Here is a 24,175-nt window from a genome sequence, read left to right as displayed (position 1 = left end):
TCTCTAGATAGATATATACGTCGCGCGCAAGTGCGAGACGTCATGGAGGACCAGCTGACGCGGCGTCCTGATCCATCGACATCCACGGCGCATCCACGAGGCTACTGCTAGTAGCGTCGCTCAACTTTCCGATTCGCGCGACGCATTTGTACGTTTATCTCGTCTCTCGGAGGGAGGGGGAGGCAACCATCGCGTGCCGCATCAGTGACACGAAAAGCCTCCCACGATACCTTCGCGGTAAATCGCGGATGTTGTGTTTCGCGGAGACGGATTGAAATTTTTCTTCCAATTTTTATTCGGGGATCAGTCTCGAGTCGGCGCGAGTGCGGGCATCAAAGGTCACCGCTGTTGGCCATAGAACTACATGCGTGCCAAGCTTCTTCGGGGAACGCTAGTACTTGAAGAAGGGACAAAGTTCCCAGCTTCGAAGACTGACCTTTAAAGAAGCTTGTCCGTCCTGTCAGCTCGCCGCATCGCTAACGAGTGGCACCTAGGACACCTAGGGTTGACCAGCGGTCGACGACAGCGCCGCGACAACCCGCCAAAAAAGAAAAAAAAGGAATCGCAGCGGCACGTAGGAGAGAAAGGCCACGGAGAATGCGATATTCGCCGCGTCCCCCCACACCCTCTCGGAATTGTAGAGCCGGCGGATGGTAGGATTGTGTCTCCGATCAAGAGCCATGAATCGCGATGATGCCATCCTCGCGCAACCTCGCATCACCGCCGTCCCCCTTCCTCCTCGCGCAACCTCCCCCGGCCGCCCCCAGACTCGCCGATAATCAATCGTCGTAACACCGGTCGGTGGTGATTCCGCTGACGCCAGGAACGAGCGCGGCGTTTGAGACGCGACGGAGAGGCAAGGAAAGAGAGAGACAGTCAGAGAGGAATCCGAGCTAGGATACGCGCGAGGATACGCGAAAGACACCCGCTTCGGAGAAACGCGAGGAGAGAAAAGACGAGGTGCCGACGCGTCGATCGAGAGAATTTTCGTGCGTGCGTGCAAAACTTCAAACGCGGAGAATCGTGACGAGAGGGTGCGTTTTCGCGATACGAGCGCGCTATAGTCGTCGGCGTCGGACGAAAGATAGACGGGGAAGAGGGGTGTTTGCTGGGTATACAGGGGGGTTTGGCGGCGGCGGAAGGGAGACGCGGGAGAGCAAAGAGAAAGAGAGAGAGAAAGGCAGAGAGGGTGGTGTATAGAGAGAGGCGGAAGAGAAAAAGAGACGGAGAGATATGACGAATGGGTGACCGTGGGATGCCGCCCCTGGAGACATTTCACCGCACGAATCGCCGGGCGACGAAGTCGCATCAACGACTGGCGCTGCTAAAGAGCGAGACGAGAGCGGGCGGGAGCGGGCGAGTGTGTTAATGTAAAACGACAACGATAAACGGTGCGACGAGGCGATGACGGGGCCGTTAGGAGGCACGTCGAACGACGTGCGGACAACGACGTGCGGCAGACCACGGCTACGTACGTCATAACACAACTGGGGCTTTTGGATATACGCGTAGCGACCGCCAGCAGCAGCGTCTGATGGACCGCCACGGACGGCGTGTAAGTGTCGCCGTGTGCGCCACCGCCGCGTACGTGCTGTTTACAAGTCTGTGACCGGTTTACGGAGCCCCGCTTCACGCGCTCGTTATATAGCGCGAACACGAGGATGTGAATGAGATAGGAGAGTGTAAACTGTCGAGTGCTCGACGGCTGGACCAAAACGAGATTACCCATCTACTCTATCCGGAAGCACAATGTTGCTTCCCCTGTGTGGTAACGTTAGAGAATAACGCACGAACGAGATGAGATCAAGACTCTCTACTAGTGCCGAGTGAGAATATCTTGGACAGTTTGTTTCGCTTGATACTGTAATAACATCTCGAATAGTATAGCGCCACGCGACGAGAACGAGATCGTTTAGGATCGTTCCATGGATCGATTTGGATCATCTCGGCGGTGTGGCCGCGAGTAAACACGAGGCAGGCCCCGTATGTGGCGATGGAGCCAGCCGAGTGCCTGGAGCCGCTGAATTTGGTGATCAAAAAGGACGACACTAACGACAGCGGGCCGGTGATCGGGGAGAGGATCGCGGAGGCATCGATCGACGAGGAGAAGGACGCCGTTCTCGCAGCCGAGGAGAACGCGATCGAGGATAACATGGCGATACTCCAGGACGCCGTCAAGTCCGCCGAGTCCGACGGTTTACCAGCCGCGGATCATAAGCTCCTGACCGCGCTCTACATGAGCAGCCTCATGCAGATGTCGAGCCTGAACGCGCCGCGCAGCATCGCGCCGCCGCCGTACGGCGCCAGTCAGCAGCAGCAGCAACAGCAGAGCTTCGTCCAGCTGCTGGCGATGGTGGAGGCGCGACACCGCATGTGGCAGCAGATGAACTGGCCGCTGCCGCAAAACTTCCTGAGGAATCCGCTGACGTTGCCACCGACCGCGCCGCCGTACTTTGACGGCGCGACGACGACGCCGACGCCGGCGCCGACGCCGAACCTGACCGACCAGCTGTCCCAGAACGCCGCGCCGACCTATCCCCTGTCCTGCGCGAAACCCGAACCCCTGAATCCCGAGGCTAAACAGTCCTACTTTAACAAACGGTACACGCGATTGATGCGCGAGGGAGTGTTTATTATATAGAATACGAGCGCGCGCTCTCTCGCTGAATCTCTCATGCTGAATCTTTTTTTTTTTTATGTATGTTATAGGTCTACGATAGAACAGAAAAACTCTACGTTACCTACGGACAACTCGAAAGCCCAGGATACGGGTCAACAAAACAATCAAGGTAAGAATTACGCGCGGTTCAGGTAAAAAAAGAAAATCAGTAAGGGTGACACGTGGATGAGTCACTACACACGGTACGAGTTATTTATTGTTTAAAGCTCTCATTGCGCTCTCACTTGATCTTGACGCTGTGATTTTGACAGATAAAAAGAAACCCCATATAAAAAAGCCTTTGAACGCGTTTATGCTGTACATGAAGGAGATGAGGGCGAAGGTTGTAGCAGAGTGTACCTTAAAGGAGAGCGCCGCGATCAACCAAATATTAGGGAGACGAGTGAGTAAAAATTCATTTGTTTGATATTTTATCAAGTCTTTAAATAAATTGTTCTACATCAGAGTCACTCACGAATTTGAATGTCTCGATGTTTATTCAATGTATCACTTTCATCATTTACCAAGTATCATAAATCATTTTTACACAGAGTGTATCATCTTCAATGTGTGAGCTTATTCAATAAGATTAAATTATCACGCTCTGATGTAAGAATAATTAAGATATGCGAAAGTCAACATTCTCTCGTAATAGAGAGACAAGATTCTGAAAATATTTTGAATATTATTTTTAATTTCTCGTAAATTTATATGCTTGAGATTAATTTAGAGTAAATTACTGAAAATAAATTCTGCTTATAAATAACAATCAGATCTTCCATTTCCTTTACGTGAATTGAGTACAGTGACTAGTATATTTTTATCGAGTATCAGTACGATTCTGATTCCGTACCATTCGGCTGATAGAGAAAGAGAAAATGTTGACCGCTTATTAAAGATTTCCAGACGAGTTTTCATTCTGATTACTGCATGCATCTTAACGCTTTTATCGAGCAAATAGTTTACCGGGCTACCAATCGGAGCTAACTAACCGTACCTACGTAGTATCTCAGTACGAATAGAGCATTGTAGGTGGGATCTAAGGAAATCTCGGATTCGCCTTGATAAAAAAAAATGCTGTGACACGAAAAGGGAAGGGTGGTTTTTTGCGGGACTCTTGGCGATGCTAGACGTGTCGCTAATGGTAAATAAGTTTGAGCTAGAGGAAGGGAGAGAAAGAGAGAAAGAGAGAGAGGGAGGGAGAGAAATAACGGGGACGAGGTGCACGAGGCTGTGAATCTGAATTTTGGGGGTATGACACGCAGTGGCACTCGCTAAGCCGGGAGGAGCAGGCACGGTATTATGAGGCGGCCAGGCAGGAACGCCATCTGCATCAGCAACGATATCCCGGCTGGAGTGCCAGGGATAACTACGGATATGGCAGCAAGAAGAAGAAGAGGAAGAAAGAGCGCTCCGCAGATCCCACCGGAGGTACCACTTTCCAGTGCTAGAACAGCAGGCCCTATAATAATTCATTATATAATAATAATTGCTAGTATATACCTATACTGGTTGATTGAAACGATCAAAGTCTCTGTGCGTTTCTTTTTTTTTTTCGTACGTTTCGTTTTTTATATACATTTTTTTCATTTGTTATGATTTTCTGGCATTCACTCTTTTTCGACGTGCAGAATATATATATAAATATATATATATAAATATATATATATATATAAATATATATATATATATATATCTTTCTCTTGAATATTTTATATATATGTATATATATGCATATATGTATATTTTTTCGTTTTTCGAAAATTGAATTGGATTGGATTGTCTGTGGGGATTGTGGAATGTGGCGCAGCAGAGAATTGAAAAGAAAAAAAAAAGAAAAAAACGGAAAAGTTCAAAAATTAAAAAAAATATATAAGAAACGAAAAGCTAAAAGACGCGGAGGAAAAATCAACGCGGACTCTCGCGCAGCATGCGATCGTATATAATTTCTCTTTTTTTGTTATCTGGCCAAACTCCCTAAAGCGGTATTCGTTCTCCGGTGAGCAAGAAGAAATGTGACGAGACGAGTTAACGTCACTGATGATGCGATAACGAGAGCGAGAGTGAAAACCAAAGCCTTTAGGTATGGGTTGTCTGGTAGAGCCCGGGGCCTGTCCCGCTTTTTCTTCTTCTTTTTTTTCCCCCGGTTTCTCGCCACGGGACGACATCTGCTCGCAATCGCTTACCTCCCAAGACGAGTCGCGCTCGCGGCGATTTAACGAGAAACTGACAATGTGTGTCTCGCTTCCTTCGAGAAATTCATTCCTCTTTCTTCTCCTCCCCTTCTTTCGTTCCTATTAACATCCACTAGCTTACCTGAAATGAGCATTTCTTTCGGGAAGTGATGGCTTTTCGTGACCAAGTCTCGCAGCACTCCTTTGCAGTCTCAGTGGCGTGACTCATATGGAGAGGAACTGGGACAGGTGGCGAACGGAAATACGCTGGAGGAACGTTTTGCGCTTTTTTGTTTTTGTTCGAAATGCCTCAATAGCGCCAACAGGATTGAAGGACGGTGAAATATAATTGAGCTATCCAGCATTAATAATGGGCAAACGATTGTCTGATTGATGGCGCATTTATAATTCTCAGTCTTCCAATTGCGCACTTTAATAAATAAATGTAAAATTATAATAATGTAATAAATAATGATGTAATAAGATATATAAGATAGAGTTTTTGTGTGCGTCGAAATTATATTAGTATATTATTAATACTTTTTTGTCCTTAAAAAGAATTTTATATATATATATATCTTTCAGTGATCGCGAGAGTGTACATCAGCTGCGTACGGCATCTCTTAAGAAGCGTATTTTCTTCAGTGTATAGCCGTGCCGACACTATCCTTTCACTCTTTCACGCGTGCTACAGTAAAATTTCCCATCCGCCAGCGTATTCTCTATCAGACATCCTGTATACTTTAGGTTCTCTTAATTATCGAATGTAATATCGACGAATAGCGGTGCGACCGAGGGGGAGGGGACAACCTTAGGCTGTTCTTCTAGCACTTTAAACGGAAAGTAGGGACCCCAGTGTTACTGAAATGCTATGAGGCAACGATAGCAAAAAAAAATATATATAATAAAGAGATAGCTAAAGAGTAAAATGAAAAATTTCGAAATAGAACGAGCTAACTCTGACTCTTTTGAGGCAACATTTTTTTTTTAACGCAATTAGGGTGGCGGCAGTAGCATTAGTGAAAACATTTTTTTTTCTTTCCTTGATTAAAAATATTGTTTAGTCGTACACACACGGTTCATGCACAATTACAAAAAAGTGTTTGGTTCTCTCTCGGTAGTGGCACGCGCTAGGGCGAGAGGAACAGGCCAAGTATTATGAGTTGGCGCGACGGGAGAGACAGTTGCACATGCAGCTGTACCCTGACTGGTCTTCCCGCGCAAATACCAACCGAACTAAGAAGAGGAAGCGCAAACAAGACACAAACAGTGATCCTGGAGGTACCCACATGCCTCACATCCACACATTCTTACAATCCCCGCCCTCCCCTCAGTCATAAGAAGGAAAGAAAGCCCCCCGCCCCCTCCACCCCCACTCATTATTACATATACTGTTATATTATACATTCTTATATTGCTACACTACATTATGTTGCATGTTTCCCCCCATCTTAGGGGTTTTGGGTCGATATATTTTATTATATATATATTATATATATGATTATATAACTATATTATATTATATTATACACACATATACACATATACACGCATATACGTTAATATATATACATGTATATGTATATATATATGTATATATATATATATATATAAATGTGACTATTATATATATATATAAAATTTTCTTATACAAATCGCGAAAGTACGTGCGTGCCTATGTATTTGCAATATACACACCGGGAACACCTAATTACGAACACGACACGCAAACATACATCAGAGACAGACACAACGCATCTTATTATTAATTACGTATACAACTTTGGGGACGCTGGCCATCTTGCATTTTTACAGGGACCTACTCCGCAATCAGACAATCCTGAGCGTTTAATTTTCTCTCAGCCTTTTCGTCTTTTTCTATATCTTTCTATCTTTCCCTTTTTTTATCTTCTCTCTCTTCCTGTTTCTATCTCGATCTTTATTACTGATATTTTGCTTCTTTGTGAATATTTATCTTGTACTTTCGTTTTTTTCTGCCTATTCTCCCATTCTTTTTGTCTCTGTTTCTTTCTGTCTCTTTCTCTATCTTTGTTATTCTCTCTCACCGTTCTGTTATACCTATATTTTGACTCTCGATTCGTACGTTTATTTTTCTTTGATCGTTTCAATGTTGCCTGGACCCTTTGATTTTTATTCTAATTTTATTATTTTCGTTCTATCGTCACTCAGTAACTTTCGTTTAATCGAATCACTCAGTTTATTCTCGACTCCCACATACGAAATTTTCGTTCACTAGCGCTCGCGCGATAGAGCGCTCACATTCATAATTAATATATATATATATTTTTTTTTTCGTTAGATATATTCCGGAAGCTTGTGTTTATATAATACAAATCACGACATTTCAAACGAGTAGATCTTTGATCGTGTTTTTTAAGCCGTTTTAACGTTAACGTTGCATGCCATATTATTCGTTTAACGAAGATACGACTTGTTCATTTTGGAAAAGTTAATCGTAAATTTAGAAAAATAATCTAGAGAAAAGATATTTACATCAACATCTCTCGTTGTGAGTGAATTAATAATGTCTTCAAAAAATGGATTTGCACTGCGGTTTCAATATAGACGATTCGTATCTTTATCAATATATATATAAATATATATATTGATATGTGTGTGTGAGTGTGGGTCCTTCCCTGAAGACTATTGATTTCGTTATATCAAAGTTACATGAGGTAGAATTTTACGCAGCTGTAATTCTTCATTTGTTTAAACTATTTTCGTACAGACTCTATTCTCTTTGACATGTTACATTCGATATTACATATAACGTCTTCAACGAAGGTCCTACGATATATATATAATCGTCGACAACCCTTTGAGGTCGAGACCAAATAAATCTGTTTTCGTTGCTTTGAAATTGTGCAAAATATTTTTTTTTGTACAATTTTTTAAGCGATCGATGAATTGCAAAACCAAACTCACCTGACTAAGATCTCAGAAGGCCTTGAAGAGCCCCATCATCTTTGTATCGCGATAATAGATACGCGATCTCAAGGGGTTGTAACCACCGTTCTGTTACACGCATGACTTAGTTGACATTCGTTAAGTTTTGATATTCACCGAGGCATAAGTATATTAAACGCAAAAACTCGAGCACCGATTCACTATATACTAGATTATGTTCGTTATCGCATTCGATATATCATACACGACAATCCCATACGGTTTGTCGACATAAACATAATATATCATTACCTGTCATTTCTTTTTTTTTCTCACGTGATCATAGATTACTTCGAGTTGATTTTTTTTTCACACGACGAGAACGTCAATGTCAATAACTACGTCATTCTTTTGACAGAATGTAGCATACATTGAATAGTGAAAATCCCTCACTCGCTCGGATAATCCACAATTAATTGTACTAATCGTTGCTCCGTTTCCCTTTTCTAGGTAATAACATGAAGAAATGTCGCGCCAGGTATGGATTAGATCAACAGAGCCAGTGGTGCAAACCCTGCAGGTACGTGTGCAGTGATTTCTCTCCAACGACGAGACTTGGTCGAATTACGATACTTTCGCGATTCGCGTGTAAATACGTGCTAAAAATCTTAAGCAAGTCCGTCTGGGCCTAACAGTGTCACGTCCACATTGACTACTTTTTTGCCTTATCGTCTCTGTTAAGACCGAAGTAGAGGATGCGGTACTCGCGAAAAAGATCGAACTCTTCCGCAGATGTAACATCAACTGTGTTCCAGCTAATTAACCGAATAATTTACTATTTCACGGTGAACAATGTTTTCCTTCAAAAGTATCAGATTGTAAGTTTTTGCCAACGAATATGAACGCGTATAAAAGACTTTCTTCAAGATCGCTCGCGAAGATATCGATCACAATTACGTAGTATCCTCGACGTTCGCCATCTCGTGTCGGTCTCGGACCTCGTTCCCGTCATCCACATGTTACCGTGGAACTTGAAAGAGAGGAGACGCAACCAAACGGTATACCGATATTCGGGAAGGCGTATAAATATCGATGTACGACGTTAATAGCAGGGTCGCCTCGTGTCAGAGGTGACTTGCGTTCGCGGTGTCATCCTGGGATACTTGTAGCATAGAAACGAACGAGGAAAGAAACAAGGAGAAATAAGAGCGCAGCGAGACTGCGCGGCGTCAGAAAATGTGTCTTCCAAAAAACAAAAAACAAAAAAAAAAGAAAATTAAGGAGATCGAGCACGACTATTCCCAGTTGTGCGGGACGCATCGTCCAACTTGGCTTGTAAATATCGGTTTTTTTTACTAGCACTACTCTCGTAGTTTGTTCGCGACTTGTCACCCGTTTCTTTTAGCGTCAAATAGTCACTAATATGGCATAGCCCAAACGCCCCAACTCCCGGCTGGGTTTGTGAATTTCATGGACCTCATTAAAGGGGCGAGGACAAATTCCGTCGACGGTTCCGTTCATAGTTTTAGCACGATGAGAGAAAAGAGAGATAGTCTCTTTCTACAGAGAAAGAGAGTGATCATATGAGATTAAGTGTCATTTGGGTGGGAAACGTAGTCTTTTTTTTCTTTCGATCGCTTTGCCAATCTCTCATCGCCGCGCGTGCATGTGGGAATGAATTTAGAAACATGTAAAATGTTCGTGTCGTGAAGCGTGTAAAATTTATATTGTGCGATTGTTCTCTGGCTTATATTAGACTCGCCAGGATCGAAATTAAAAAAAGTGATCCTCACTCGAATAACGGAAGCACTTAGTTTGTTGCATTTGGATTTAGCTGATTGCACTCTGCATCGAATGCACGTAACTTACAATGCCGCCTGTATCAGTTGCTTTAACGAAGTGTGCCTTCGTCGTTGAACGCGTTATCGCGCGGATACCCGAGAAAGATATCATATTGGAGGATTATGTAACGCGTGAGGATTGTGTAATAGATTGTAGAGCAATCGCGAATGTAATCTTAGCGCTACCAAGGTGCGAAATAACTTCTGAATCATCGCGTTGAATATTTGGGAGACATATTTTCTGATCGATGCAACATTCGTCACTATTCGACCTTTCGCGGTCTCTCTTCGTTCCACCCTTACTGAAGTTCCTAGTTCGTTCCAACGGAGCCGGCAATACTCTATGATGTCTACATGACGTTTAAAATATTAAAAATTTATTTTGCAATATTCAAAAATAAAATTTAAAAAAATTAACGTTCTATAACAGCTATTTCTTCTCCCTCGTTGTATTTAAAAAAATTGGACATAATGTCACGTCCTGACATGATCGCCGGCTCCGTTCTTCTTCTCCGATTTCACTTGTCGTGGAGAACGATAACACATCCGGTTCGGTTCCTTCCTCTTCCCCGACACAGACACGTGCGTGTGGGTGACGACACGATACGGGTGCGAGATTGAGGTGGGAAATTAAGTCGACGATATGTCTTAGCAAGAGTGCGCCCCTTTAATGGCTGGTGGTTGGTTTTGGCAGCCCAGTGGAGCATGGAGCGGGGATGGGCATCCACGCGAGCATAATTCATCACGGTGTGGGAAGTAGCGCGGGGGCAGGGGTCGGGGCTGGAGGTGGTGGAGGGTCGGTGGGTACAGCCGCCGCCCCGCCAAACACCAACACTGCCTCCAATGCCTCCTCGCCTCAGCAAGAACCCACTTATGTTAATCTCTAGTCAAGCCTATCGCCTCCCTTCTACTGCAACACTTCTTCTTAAACAGTGGTCAGTCCCGACTTTGAAAACCTACGGGCCCCCGTTGGTCCTCGCTATGGTCCCGGACATGCTGCTCGAGAGAGACATGTAAGATACTCACCCCGTGCGGGTACCAAAATCTCTTTCTGGTACCTGGACGGGGTTCGCGCGAAGCTCGTTGGAGATGTCATCGTGAAAAGATACGAGCAAAGGTGCCATAGCGAGCGACACGACGGTGGCCCGTGTGATGCTCGCATTGTTTCTCATTGTTGTGGCTCTTTACAGCTTATTATTGTTATTTATTTATCCTCTCGTTTAGTTGGAATTTATTCAGTGTTGCCCTTAGCATGGCTGGTCTGTATAATATATACATATTATATATTATATATATACATATATATATATCTACGTATATACACATATACATATAACAGTTATTTGCTCAGATTTCGGAACGTTGTTTGACATATATAGAAGGTTTTTATACATTTTAATTTTTTTAGCATGGCAGAACGAATTCGTACGATTAAGATCGGATGATTGTGTTGTACGGATGTGTTCTTTTTTTTCTTTTTTTTTTAATTTACTTTTAATGTCTAATCATTTCTTTCTTTTGTAATGTTTTTATACGGATAACGTGTTTTTATACATATAATGCGAATAACCACTTCGAGGCACTTCTTTCGAAAAGAACTGCGCTGGCTGACTGCGTAGAATCGCATTTTTTAAATCGAAATTTTGCACATTTTCGTGTTAATCAAAGTCTCAGAATGGATTTCGAAGAACTGCAATACACTTGTAATACTATTTTTACCTCTATATATACAAAGGCATTTAAAGCATTAAAAAAGCATTTAAAAACGAGTCATCTCTCGATATCTTTGAAAGAATGTGATATAATTTAAGAGAAAATTACAATTTTTTAATAACATATACATAGTTCTCTTACAACCTTTCTCTTACAAGAAGATAATGTTGCAATCCAGTCTGAGATTTTCGACTACCGTCCGTTGTCGCGCACTGAAAGGAAGTAGTTCAACTTTCGTAAGTTTTATGCAACGCTTTGAAATTCGCACAAGTGTGACTGCGAATTCGACTAGCATCCTCCGATCGTTCTCGGCGGTACGTCTTGGCCGACGAGAAGCTAACTGATTCAGCTGAGAGATAAATAATGAGAGCCAATGGCAGAGCGACAAAATATGTCGTCTCGACTGCGAAGCAGTTCTCCAGACGAGGTCGGACGGGCTCACTTATGAAAATTGTGCAGTAGCAAAAAACAAGCCTATCTCTTCCTCTCGTCATTTCGAAATCTACTACTTTATCGATGTCCACCTTTATGTTCACGCGACTGTGAAAAAAAAAAAGAATTTTTCTTTGAACGCACAATTGGTCGCGATATATTCCAAGTTCCACGTAACATAATTTAGTGCGTCTCGTTAACAAAAATTGGCAGTCTTAAATCGATAAATCGGCAGATCGCGTGTGAAGAAAGAAAGAAAGAGAAACCGCGCGAATTCTCATCGGATCCTCCGGATCTGCGGATGATCAACGATTCAATAGATGCCCCCCCTCCTGATGGCATTTCGATTGAGTTTTATTGTTTCGTTTCCACGTTGTATAAATTTCTTACACGTTATGCTTGTTACGTCTAAGGATCTCTTGAGCATGGCATTTGCGAGCGAGTGATCAGTGTCGAGCAATCCAAGCATCGTCAGGCGCACAAAGATCGTCGTTCATTCTAGCCAAGATCGAACAGAGAGACGCGAGAGATAATTTATCAAACTCGAAAAGCAAATTTGTGCGTCTGACTTTGCGGTGATGACATGAGTGATGGCATGTTTTTTTTTTTTTAAGTTTGTAACAATTCTAGATGTATAACATATTTTTTCACGGACGCATTTCCAACAGTGAGGATTTTCTATCGAGCAGAGACGTGTCGAGTTCAAATTAAAATTAATTTAAAAATTGCTAAGTTGTAGTTAACAGAAATTTCCGACAACTTTCCGTAAAAAGTATCTCGTATCACACGAAATTGCTAAATATGAACAAAAATTTGCAGCATACGTTCGTCATATGCTATCAAAGTAAAAAATGATCTCACAGATGGAAATGGATCGTCTCGATATTATTGACGTTAGCCCCCGAGCCACTTGGACGAGCGCGCACTAATCGATTTCCCGATCGTTATTTGCAGACGTAAGAAGAAATGTATCAGGTACATGGGGGAGGGAGGAGACGGCGATGGTGAAGCCGACGGCGAAGTCGAGGACGACCACTCGGAGGACAATCTGGGCAGCGTAGGTGAGGCGGGAACTCCTGAGGAAGACGAGTCTCTCAGCAGTCCTGGGGGCCTGTCCGCGTTGTCTAGTCTGGCGAGTCCTTCGCTGGTCTTACCATCACCCTCGAGTCTGTCCAGCCCGTGTCCGTGTCCGTGTCCGCTGACACCCCCGATGCCGCCACCGCCCTTGTCGAACACGAGTCAACCGCACAATCAACCGACGACAACAACGGCGGCGGCGGCGATGGCTGGAGCGGCGGTGACGACAACATCGGCGGCGGCGATGCAACAACCAGCTCCGCAACCCCATCGCAACCCCGTCGGCACGAATCCTCACGACATCAATAATCCGCTCAGCGTGAATCAGCTGACCGGACAGTGTATAAAGAGTGAGCCCGCGCCCTCGGGCCCTTCCAATCCGGCGATCAGCGTCACGTAGCCCCGGCCGGACCCACATGACCGAACTGTTGCTACATGCGGTGTCATCTACGGGGTCCGTCTACGTGTGCACGCGATGAGAGAGCCGGATGACGAGGTGATGAGAGACTGGCGAGTGAGAGAAACTTTCCCACCATCACGAGGTTTTCACTTTTGTTTTAAGAGGGGGGTTTTCGTTTCTCCGCCGATCTGATCAGGAGGGACCAGATAGGGATTCAAGATGAGTTTTAGTATACTTTCCAAAAAAAGACTCGAAGATAGCCCGAGGGATCGCTCATAATAGTAGTTGATCGTGCTTCACGTGGGGATCGGACGCGGTCTGCGGGTGTTATTGATCCGGATTCGGGAACAGCCCGGAGTCGTCGATCGCCGCCTCGTCATTGTGAATGATGGTGTTGCCTTCGGTTGTTTTCTCCTGGCACAGCCTCGCTCTTATGCATTCGCCGAAATACAGGTCATCCAGTGTCCCACATACAAAGTCGGGAAACTTATTCCCGATTAAGACATTATATACATGTGTAACAAACGAAATAAAAACAAATACGATGCAAAAATACTCAGGACCAAGTTTTTGGCTGTAGTCACCCGCTGAGCAAAGAGAAAAAGATGTGAGCGAGATGCGTAAGCGTAAGAGAATATGTATGCGTGCGTGCGTATGAAATTAGGAAAGAGAAAAAAGTGCATGTCTAGATAATAATGTGACTGAAAGAACAGACTTGTTGGAGATGCACGTGACACAGCTTGTAGTCCTTGTTACGTTGTGATGCCAATGACTGAGAGGTCATGTTCCTGTGCCAGCTACTATACTCTAGAAAAGTAATTATATCGCGAACAAGTAGCTAAGAGTGTAAGATGGAGTTGAGAGAGAGAGAGAGAGCGCGCCGTAAAAAAAAGAATGAAAAAGAACAGAATGTAAGTCGACGCGTGCGTGATGCGTTTTATTGTCATTTGTTTATTCGACCTCATCTCTCACACATAGGTATCGAAATATCTATTCTCTATGTATATGTAATTTGTTATTTTTTTAAAAGTCTATACAGTGCGGTTGATTAGCGTGTAAGATATCCTTAATAATCCGAATCCCTGCTCACTCTTTACTCGAATACTTTTTCCTCTTCATTTTTTTATACGTTCTCTTTTTCTCTTTTTTATTATAATATTGATTGATTGGAAATGAAGCAGTGAGATTGGCATAATTTTTATATAATATTTTTTGCGTCATTTATCACGAAATATAATAATGCTATCATTTATACGTATTAATATTAATATTAATAATAAAACGTATTACTGTTAGTATTAACATTAATAATACGTATAAAATAAAACATATTATATCTCTTGTATTCTCTATCATTGCTTTCACAATCGACTTAATATCGCTTAAGAATCTTCACTCTTCGATTCCCTCGTGATTTTAGTCGTTAATCGATAAATTTGTGCGACAAACTTTCGACTGAACAAAGACAATAACCGCGATGAATAAAAAAAATATATAGCAAAAGGAAGAGAGAAAGACAAAGAGTGGCGACACGGATGCAAGTTTTTGTTCAAAACTCGAGACGGCTTCATTGAGTCGTTCACGATCAGTATTTAAAAAAGGACATGCTTTAAAAACCTATGATTTTCTCGTACGCATTTGTTTCTTCTTTATATTCCTGTTTCTTTCTTTAAAAGAATAATTCCTGTTCCCCCTTTCTTTATCTCGCTCTTATCTATTACATATAATAGCGATGTGTACGATTAGAAAGTTCGAGAATTAATGTCAACTTGTAATTTACGCGTCAGAGAAATATGTATCTTGTTTTAGAAAAAAATATTCTATTGGAACAATCACGCGCATCTTTCGACAATTATCAGACAATTATTTTAAGAAGAAAAATTATATTTCTTCTGTAAAATAGAATTTAAATTTTATTCGAATGTTTTTAATTTTAATTTTTTTTTACCTTTATTTCACCTTTATTTCACATTTGCGATTCCGAATGTTAGAGTAATGCGTATTTTTGTCGTTACGCGCAAAATAATGTTATATTTTATCGGTGATTATTGACGTTTTTTTTTTTCATATACATTTTATTATATATCTTGTTTACCGCGGTGTAACGTGCAAATATGAACGAAAAGACTTCTCTGACAATGGATAGTAAAGTGAACAAATACCTCAAGATGCGAGTTATCGTTCTAAAAAAGCTTCAATATACGGCAGCGAACATTTAAAATAAAACCGAGATTGTTAATTGTGCGATAAAAGATTATCTATTTTATTCTCGCTCGTTTTATTATTGATATTTCTTGCTAATTTTTAAAAATTGTTTTATATTTGATAAATTCAATATTTTATGTCTAGCCATTGTAGATTTGATATTTTATTTTACATAAGAAAAAAGTAACAAAGGCTTTTTTAAATATTTTTACAACAGCGTTTTCGCGAAAATATTTTCAAGAATCTTGAATCGCATAATTTCAAGCACGTACACGAGTACATATAATCGCGAACACACATTGTTAGAGATTCGGTTCTATTTCGTTGTGCGACATATATTTCGGTGCAATTTTAATCTTCCTTTATCATATTATACCGGCCAAAAGAGGAAAAGCGCAGCGTAATGGGTCCTTTACAACAATTGTTCTGCGAGCGTTTATTTCAGGGGGAGCGTAATTCTCTCTTGTATATAAAAAAAAAAGAAAATATGTTTTATAGGGTGCATTTGTTGCGACGCATGGGAAAGTGCAATGGAGGTGCCAACGAGAGAGTGTCGAGATCACGCGCGTTTGCGCGTCGCGAAACGGAAACGAAAATGTTTTCTTTTTTCCTCTTCTTTCCCTTCCGCAATGTGTTCTTCTCTTTTTTCCTCCCTCTTCTTCCTTCTCTCTTTTTTTTTCATCTGACTGAATCGCACGCTGTAGAAACGCGTCGCCGAGTATAGCAGCAAAACTAAACGTGCCATAACAACATCATGCCAATATTAATAATAATACGCATATCATTTTTCTCTTTTTTTACATTACTATCCATTCGACCTTGTTCTGTCAGTCGTGAAGCGTCAAGCGACATCGACGCGAATTTGCCCTTCCTCGCTCCCTCCGTCCTTTTCGTTCGTCCTCTTCGCTTCAGCCGTCCCTTCTCTCCTAATCTTTTTCGCCTCTTCGTTTGTCGATCGAACTTGTTACACAGACTGAAAGCGGCATTTAATTTTCTTTCGAATGTAACGCGTCTCATTTTCATCTTCCTCATCGAACATTATCGAGTCGGAAATAAAGCGAGAAAACGAATTTACTTATAGTACACGAAGCTTCTTGAATTTAACGAAGGAGTAACGTGGACTCTTAAAGTACAAGGACGTTCGATCGAAAAGCCGAAGTATCTAACTACTACTTGTCCCATCCACCCATCCCTATATCTCTATCTATCTACCTACTTACTCATCGAACAAGTACGGGGCAAGGACGACCAGCGACGTCTCACAAGAGACCAGTACGAGAGAAAAGGAGGCGGACGGAGACTTATCAATCATTACTGGTTAAACTGACAGACGAGAAAACGCCACTACTACGAGAAAATAAGACTCGCAAAGTCGTGCGATGTTTGAATATTGTATGTGTGCTTGTATGCGATACGGAGGAGAGTGACACGAGCAGTCTCCTCGACGGACAAACTTCGGAACTGAAGACTTCATGAAGTATCCCTCGAGGAAAAGTACGCTCGCTCGCGTCTCGCTGCCTCCCATTTCACTTTTGCTAGAAACGAGACAACGTCGCGTAGGTTTCGACAGCGGACTACTCAGAGACGCGAAAGCGTCTTCGAGGACCCGTATTAGGGAAAAAAAGATGAGAGAAATGTATCTTTGGGACGCAGAGTAGATGATCCTCCGCGGGCAAACTCGCTCGATACGGCCTACAGTCCGCTCGAGAGGAGATAGTATCGAGATTCGCTCGCAAAGTCCGCAAGTCGTAGGAGACGACACTCCTTTTCCACGATGACGGTGACGAGAGGAGGATTATAGTCTCCTCGAGCCGACCTGTCCCGATTCGGTGCTCGTGTCTCGCTTCAGAGGAGTGGTTGTACTATATTGTAAAGTATCAATCGACAGTTCTCAGCTGCGTTGTACAGTGTTTTCTAAGTATCTAGGTTGATAGCGTGTAATTGAGAAGAAAAAAAGGAACATTGTGGGCATGTTCTGATATACACTGCCAGTACTGAAAAGCTATAGTTTACGTTACGTATATTATATATTTTCAGTACTGGCAGTAATATCGGAACATGGGGTGTATCTACACTAATAAGTGATCTGTATCAAATTCATTCTCGTATAGCCTGTACTCCTACTCATGTAGATGCTAAAAGTGATTTGTGTCATAAAGAAAACCTATAAATAAAATTAGCACTTTGAGAACGTTGTTCGGCCGTGTGTTACGAGTTCTTTCCTTCCTTTCCCATTCATTCGTCTTTCGGCTACAGAGTATAGAAATTTTTTATTTCAGGATCATAAGAATATTTTCTTTCAGAAAATTTCACGCAGATTAACGGACTCTTTCGCGTCTACATAGAAAAATCTGACAAGAGACCTCACTGTTCGCACTTGGGTAGACAAATGTCCCGTGCATCCGAGAAGAAATGCAGACGCAACACGTTGATCGCGTTCAGAGTGTACACGTTCGGCCGTTTGAGATTGCAGTTTGCCACGAAGATTCCGGCTATTTTTGCGACACTGCTGCACCTGAACACGCAGGCGGCCCCGTCGTAGGCGAGTCTGCCCCGATCGTTTCTTGCACACGGATCGAACATGTAGAATTTACCGCAGTGCTGCATCACGGCTACCGCCAGATTGGTCGTGTGCAGTATCCCGGCGCAATTGGTGCGGAAAAACATGGCTAGCGCCTCGGACAGGTCGAAGACGTGGAGTATCCCGGCGAAGGTATGATTGTGAACGTGGATGGTGGCCCGGAGATCGCCCACGATGAACACGGTGAACAGCTCGCTGGGCGAGAGATTTCTGGCGTTCACGCGAGCACAACGAGCGCTGTCCGAGTACAGGGAATCGCCGTATCTAAGTACAGCGTCGATTAGCTCAGGTGTCCACGTGGACGGCACGTGTAGCAGTCCGACTACGATGGCGACCGCCGCGATCGCGGTGCTCTGGTGACCCCTGTTCTTCAGGTCGAAAGCGCGATGATACATGTGCAGGTTGCCGCGCAGAACATCGAGGTCCTCCTCCACGATGATATATTGGCTGAGCGGCTTTACGTCCAACGTTGCGATCTTCTTCGCAGAGGTGATCGCTGCGAGTGGCGAGCTACGGTCCAGGTGAAGCCGGAAACCCGCTGGGCACGGCAAGGGTTCTATCACGACAGTCTTTACGATCACCCGACAGATCTCAAAAGGTCCGTATCTGTCGCGTGCATCAATGCTTGCAAAGATTGCGTCGTACAAGGGTTCCATGCAGGCGAACCACATCGTGCACGAGGTTCCACGGGGATCTGGCAGACCCTGGTCATTCCTCCCTCTAGGATCGTACATGAAGTAGACACCTAAATCCTTCCAAATGGCGAGCATACCGCGATCGATCACTAGAATGCCGGCGCGGTTATCCAGGAAGAAATTTCGTAGACTTTCTTCAAGTAAAATCGGAGGCGGAGGTGGCGGTTGTTCTTGTCGAGTCGCATTCTTTTTGTCTCTATCGATCTTTTTCGTCTCTTCTCGTTTCTTCTTTTCCTCTTCTGTATCGAGAGGCGCGACTGTCACCAGACCGCTCACAGTGTTGGGCTCAATGTTAGCAGTCAGCACGTTGACGCCTTCGGAGAAATTATTATACGAATTAAATTTTATGTCAACTTCTATCAAGAATAAATACTCAAAAATGACTATCAAACTACCGATCGATTATTTTCAATAATCACGAGAACAAAAAAGACTCACCGACATAGAACACTCTGATGATATCCTTCGGTCTCAATCTCGACTTGGTCGGTCTCGCCTTCCTCGTTTCCCGATAAACTGCGCTGCCGATCGCCAGGATCTCGTCCATGGTTTTCTTCGTCCAGGTCACGGGATTCTTCACGATCGACATACCAAGTGTGACGACGCAATTCGCCGCCGTTTGTCGGTTGCGCAGCATTTCAGGGAAGACCTCGGCGCCCTGATGATAGCTGCCGCGAAGAATCGCCCGGGCCTCGCCTTGCAATTTTTTGTAAGCGTTTAAAGGCGGCAGATTCGCCGGTCGAATCGCCGGACTGGGATCGAATTTCCACGGTTTGGCTTGGTCCAGCACGTCGATCGCGGTGATCTGATAGTCGTCCGTCGTCCCCAGGTGACGCAGAAGATATTCCACGAGGAGACTGACGTCTCTGAATCTGAACATTCGTGGTATCGTCATCGCATTCTTGTCAGTGGACCAGTCGGGTATCAGGACATAGTATGCATTATCCATCTTCCATATGGCGATATTTCGATTTCCCGGGGTGACCAGCGCACCAGCGTTATACTTGTCGAAGAAGTTGTCGATACCGGTTCGCAGATCCTGAATCTTGGGCGATTTCCCGATAAGATTGCCCGCTTGAACGCAATCTTTGATCGTTAAAGCGATGCGCCGATTGGATAGGAAGAATTCGCTGATAATCTCGTTCACCAGGGGTACCGAATCCGCGCCTAGTCGCTCGACGCATTTCGAGTGCAGTTTGTCGCCGGTGACGATAACTTCGTCAAGAACGGACGGCGTCCAGTATTTCGGTTGATAGACCTTAATTTATTTTTTACGTACATTTTTTAATCTAATCTCTTCATCAATCGATTCTTCATTATAATATTGATTGTGAAAAATTTATTGTTCAATAAAAAAAGGAAAAGAATAACACAGTTCAACAAAAAATAACTTTTTCTTTTAAAGAGCAATTATTTCTTTTGATGTTGGATGATAAAGCAATTTGATGAAATAATATTCAATAAAAAAAAAAAACTACTGGAAATAATTACTTTTCTTTCTTGTATGTTTCTTTGTTAAATTGTCAATTATTTCGTATGATTTTTATGTTTGATTTGGCTTTAGAAATATTTTATCGGGTCACAATTTTGAAAAAATCGCGAAAAAGCGATAAAGTATAAAGTATAAAGAGACACCTTGGAGAAGACGATGGCCATCGCAGCAATAGCCGCGCTCTGTTTGCCACGATTTGCCTCGTCGAACCTCTCATCCGTCATGGCAACATTACCATCGATGCTCCAGACACCGTCGGCGAGTTTGGGAAAGTGATGCCATAGATCCTCCCCGGAGGTGGTCTTTTTCACTCGTTGTGCCTCGGCCACTCGCGTTTCGTACGCGTTCTCCAGCGTGACGGAGTCGATGACGAAATCTTCGCCTTGTTGCGCGACTTTCCGAAGAACGTCAGCCAACGACGGGATGTCGGTGAACCACATCACCACCGCGGCTGCATCCTTGTTCTCGGGTTCGCCGCGCGCGTTTCTGCCTCTAGGATCCATCGTGAAGAACACATCGCCCTCTTTCCAGATCGGCATCATGATGTTATTCTGACGAAACACTCCCATCGTATTGTCCTCGAAGAACTGCTCCAGCAGCTTCGTCGTGTCCGTAGTTTTTCCAACGATAGACTCTTCTTCAAGACCGATCGATATTCGATTCACACCTATGGTGAATTCTTCCATAATCTCCGACGGGAGAAGATAATTCCTGGGCGATTCCTCCTCAGCCTCCACTTCGGGCAGATTTATTAGATTCTCGCCGGTGAGTTTATCGCCGATCCTCAGGATGTCGTCCACGAGCTCGCGATACCACAGATGAGGATTGTAGAGTTTAGTCATGGCCAAGGTTGTCAAAGAATTGGCGGCCTGCTGTTTGTTCCTCGTTTGCTGTCTGAAGGCCGTCTCGTTTCCTTGCTCGATGGTGCCCAGCAGTAGAGCGCCGGTGTTGCCTAAACTGGAATAGTTGTTCAGATCCGGCTTGATCGGTGTAAGTTTATCCACCTCGATCTCTTCGTCCGTCATTAACGTGCCGATAGATACTTTCTTCAACTCGTGTATCGCGAAATCGGTATTTTTAAGATCTTGTTCCGCGTTCTTCTTGATGAGGTTCGCCAATGTTGAAAGATCCAACGTGCGGACCACGCAGGCAGAGTTCTTTTCTTCCTTCTCCGCTGACGATTGACCCAGTTTATCCCGAGGATTCGGATCGAAATAAAAGTAAAACGTTTCCTTATCCTTGCCTTTGTCTTTCACTTCTTCCTCGACTTTCCATATCGCCACCGAGAGTCTCTCCGTTTCAACTATTCCGTACTGCTTGTTCTGGAAGAACTGACGTAGTCCTTTCTCCAAGTTGAGCAGCTCAGAATCATCCGACGCCAATAGATCGCCGACGACCGCCGCCTCTTCCACGTCAATGGTCACTTTTCGATTCTTGACGTACAAGTTCCTCTTCAAATCTTGAACGAGAAGCGGCCTCTCGATTTCCTCTTCTATTTCAGCAGGCTTGCACCAGGTATAATAAGCATCGCCATCCTTAATCGCTTTGTCGACAGTCTCGCTAGTCCATTTCGCTGGTGGCGTCTCCCACGCGTTCACCAGAGCCACTACCGGTATGGCGAGACCTTGAAGTCCCTGATTCTCCACCTCGAACAATTCGTCCATGTTAGAAATTTCGCCGCGTAAGACCCACGTCTTCCCTGCCTCGCCGGGCTGAAATTCGTTCCAAGATCGAGTGCCGGGCAAATCGTCCGCAATCGCCACGTGTCTGATCGTGAATCGATCATTCTTTCTCGTCGGGTCGATGTTCTTCAAAACCAACGCAGCCAACGACTCGACGTTGGGAAATTGAATCACGCAGCAACTTCCTACGTCCTTTTTATCCTTCGCGATTTTCTCCTCCCTTTTCCTTTCCGCGACAGCATTCTCTTTCGCGATCCTGACGCCGGCGTTATCGCAGGCTCGAGGATCGAACAGATAGTAACAGTCATTCTGGCTCCAGATTGCTACCGCCATGGATGTCGTCTCGATTACACCCTCTTCGTTTACCAGAAAAAATTCTTCCAGTGCCTGCTTCAGATTTAACACCGACGGCACCTTGGAATTGAGCGTGCCGATTACAGTGATCAGATCCACGTCTACCACCAATCTACGATTATTCACTTGGAGCCTCGTGTCGTTCAGATCGGCAGCCGTTATCGTCTTTATCGTTGGTTTGTCGAACTTGACGCTAGCGTAGAGCGAATCACCGAGCGTCAGAATCTCATCCAGCTTTGAACTCATCCATGTCTTCGCCGGGTGCACCTTCTTCATGGCAATAGCCGCCACGCAGTTGGCCACGTTCTGACCGCCCTTGCCCTTGTAGATCTCGCTGCCCTCGTGAGTCGAACCCTGAAGAATCGCCAGTTTGCCGGGCAACTCTCTGAACGTGGACGGCACGTTGATGCGCATGTCGTCGTAGGAATACCCGGTGTCGAAGTCATTTCGGCTCACCAGCGGCTCCGCGGCGAAGCGACGATCGATGCTGTAATTCGAGATGACGATTGACAGCGGCTCCCTGCGTATCCTCGCGGATGCGCGCAACTTGTCGTCCTTGGGCACCGGCTTGGTGCAGTCCCTCTTGTACTCTACGTCTGACGGATCGATAGACCGCAACACGCTCTTCCGGATCATCGGCAGATCTTCGGGTAGACGATCGATGAAACCGCGACCGACCTATTTTTGTTCGAACTTTCTTTGTCTAATTTTTCTTTATTTTTACACGGCAAATGATATATAAGATGTTTTAAAACTTCCAAATATTTTTTAATAGTTTTATTTAATAGACGAGCGATGGATTTTTGGCTCGTCTTAAAATATTAAATGTCGACACAATAGCCCATATTCTGGATCTTCTTTTATCAATAAAAGAAGATCCAGAATATGGGTCTATGTCGCCGCAGACTCTATGCGGCGCATTCTTATATGTATATTAAATAAAAGAATTTGTACGCTGGTATCTGCTTGGTATCAAAATATTCTGCAAACAATGTACTATCGAAATATATAAGCGATTTAAAAACGAGCCAAAAATGTATCGCTTGTATATTTTGATAGTACATTATTTGCAGATTATTCTTACTTCTTTGGCTCGCAGCACGGTGACCTTGTCGATGCAGTATCGAGAGTTGTAGCGCTGGTCCAGATTCTTCAGCAGGTGTTTTTGCAGATCATTCAGGCATTTAAATCTCATCAGACAAGCTGTACCGCCAGGACGACGCAGACCGGTCTCGTCGCACGAGGCCGGGTCGTAATACAGAAAACTTTTGGCATCGTGAGACTGTCTCCAGACGGCGACGGAGGTACCTTGCGCGGTGATCACTCCCGAATCATTATCTCGTAGAAACTTGTTCAGACCCTGGGCGAGATCGGAGCAGCCGATGGATCCGCTCAAGAGATTGCCGTGGATTCCGCTGTCCTCGATGCCGACCAGGATCTTGCAGAGACCGACGTAGAATTCGTTGTGCACCCGATCGGTCTTCAAGTACTCGTCGTCCTTCAGCCGCGTCTTTGCGGCGCTCACGCGAAACAGCCTGTCACCGTATTCCAGCACTTGGTCCACATGATCCCTCGTCCATTCCTTCGGCTGGAATAGACGTCCGTAAGCGACAGCTACCACTGAACATGGTGCCGCTTGTCGTCCGCGGCTTCTGTACTTGAACCGAAGATCGCTCATCGCACGAGAACCCCGAAGGATGAAGGAACCCGGCGTGAGAACCCGAAAGCGATACCATCGTTTCCCAAAATCGTAGCGAGGCGAGATCCTTCCTTTTCCTTTGGTTCGACTTACGTCACCCTCGCCGACGTTCTCCATTGCCTTTAAACTGGAAGATTGATCTCTCTTGATTTTTACCTCACGCTCTCTTCATACATTTTATTTCAACTAAATCAAACACACATTTTTTTCTTGTAAGAATAGAGAAGTTAGTTTGCGAGAAATTTATGTCTCATCGTGAGATTG

The 24,175-nt window shown here is 44.2% G+C and overlaps 2 protein-coding genes across 5 annotated transcripts in view; one reads left to right on the top strand and one right to left on the bottom strand.

Moving 5' to 3' along the window:
• The window catches only part of LOC145943574 (uncharacterized), a 35,533-nt gene extending 17,930 nt beyond the window's left edge, over positions 1-17,603 (top strand). The window contains exons 6-11 of one of the 4 annotated variants that reach the window (XM_083051176.1): positions 2,710-2,789; positions 2,932-3,062; positions 3,925-4,090; positions 8,251-8,320; positions 10,276-10,516; positions 12,681-12,819. In XM_083051176.1, coding sequence (XP_082907302.1) covers positions 2,710-2,789; positions 2,932-3,062; positions 3,925-4,090; positions 8,251-8,320; positions 10,276-10,468 — 640 coding nt within the window. In that variant the 3' untranslated portion in view covers positions 10,469-10,516; positions 12,681-12,819. Of the gene's footprint in view, positions 1-2,709; positions 2,790-2,931; positions 3,063-3,924; positions 4,091-5,954; positions 6,115-8,250; positions 8,321-10,275; positions 10,517-12,680 lie in introns of all 4 variants that reach the window. The other 3 variants (XM_083051177.1, XM_083051174.1, XM_083051175.1) reach the window with 3 other exon arrangements.
• LOC145943948 (uncharacterized) lies at positions 17,602-24,028 on the bottom strand. Its single transcript, XM_083051867.1, has 4 exons — positions 23,297-24,028; positions 20,320-22,890; positions 19,123-19,942; positions 17,602-18,998 (listed from the first exon to the last, which is right to left on the bottom strand). The coding sequence occupies exons 1-4, from the start codon at positions 24,026-24,028 to the stop codon at positions 17,773-17,775; spliced, it is 5,349 nt and encodes a 1,782-aa protein (XP_082907993.1). The 3' UTR covers positions 17,602-17,772.
• Positions 24,029-24,175: the final 147 nt, after the last annotated feature.

This window comes from Prenolepis imparis, unplaced genomic scaffold (assembly GCF_030444845.1).
Source record: "Prenolepis imparis isolate NDT839.2.m4 unplaced genomic scaffold, iyPreImpa1.0 SCAF_12, whole genome shotgun sequence".
Lineage (NCBI taxonomy): Eukaryota > Metazoa > Arthropoda > Insecta > Hymenoptera > Formicidae > Prenolepis > Prenolepis imparis.
This window is presented reverse-complemented; position numbering and strand designations above follow the sequence as displayed.

Coding starts and splice junctions, on each gene's coding strand:
- LOC145943948 (XM_083051867.1), bottom strand. CDS start 24,028: ATGGAGAACGTCGGCGAGGGTGACGTAAGTCGAACCAAAGGAAAAGGA. Junction 22,891..23,296: donor CCGTGCTGCGAGCCAAAGAA/GTAAGAATAATC, acceptor GAACAAAAATAG/GTCGGTCGCGGTTTCATCGA. Junction 18,999..19,122: donor CATCAGAGTGTTCTATGTCG/GTGAGTCTTTTT, acceptor ATTTCTCCGAAG/GCGTCAACGTGCTGACTGCT.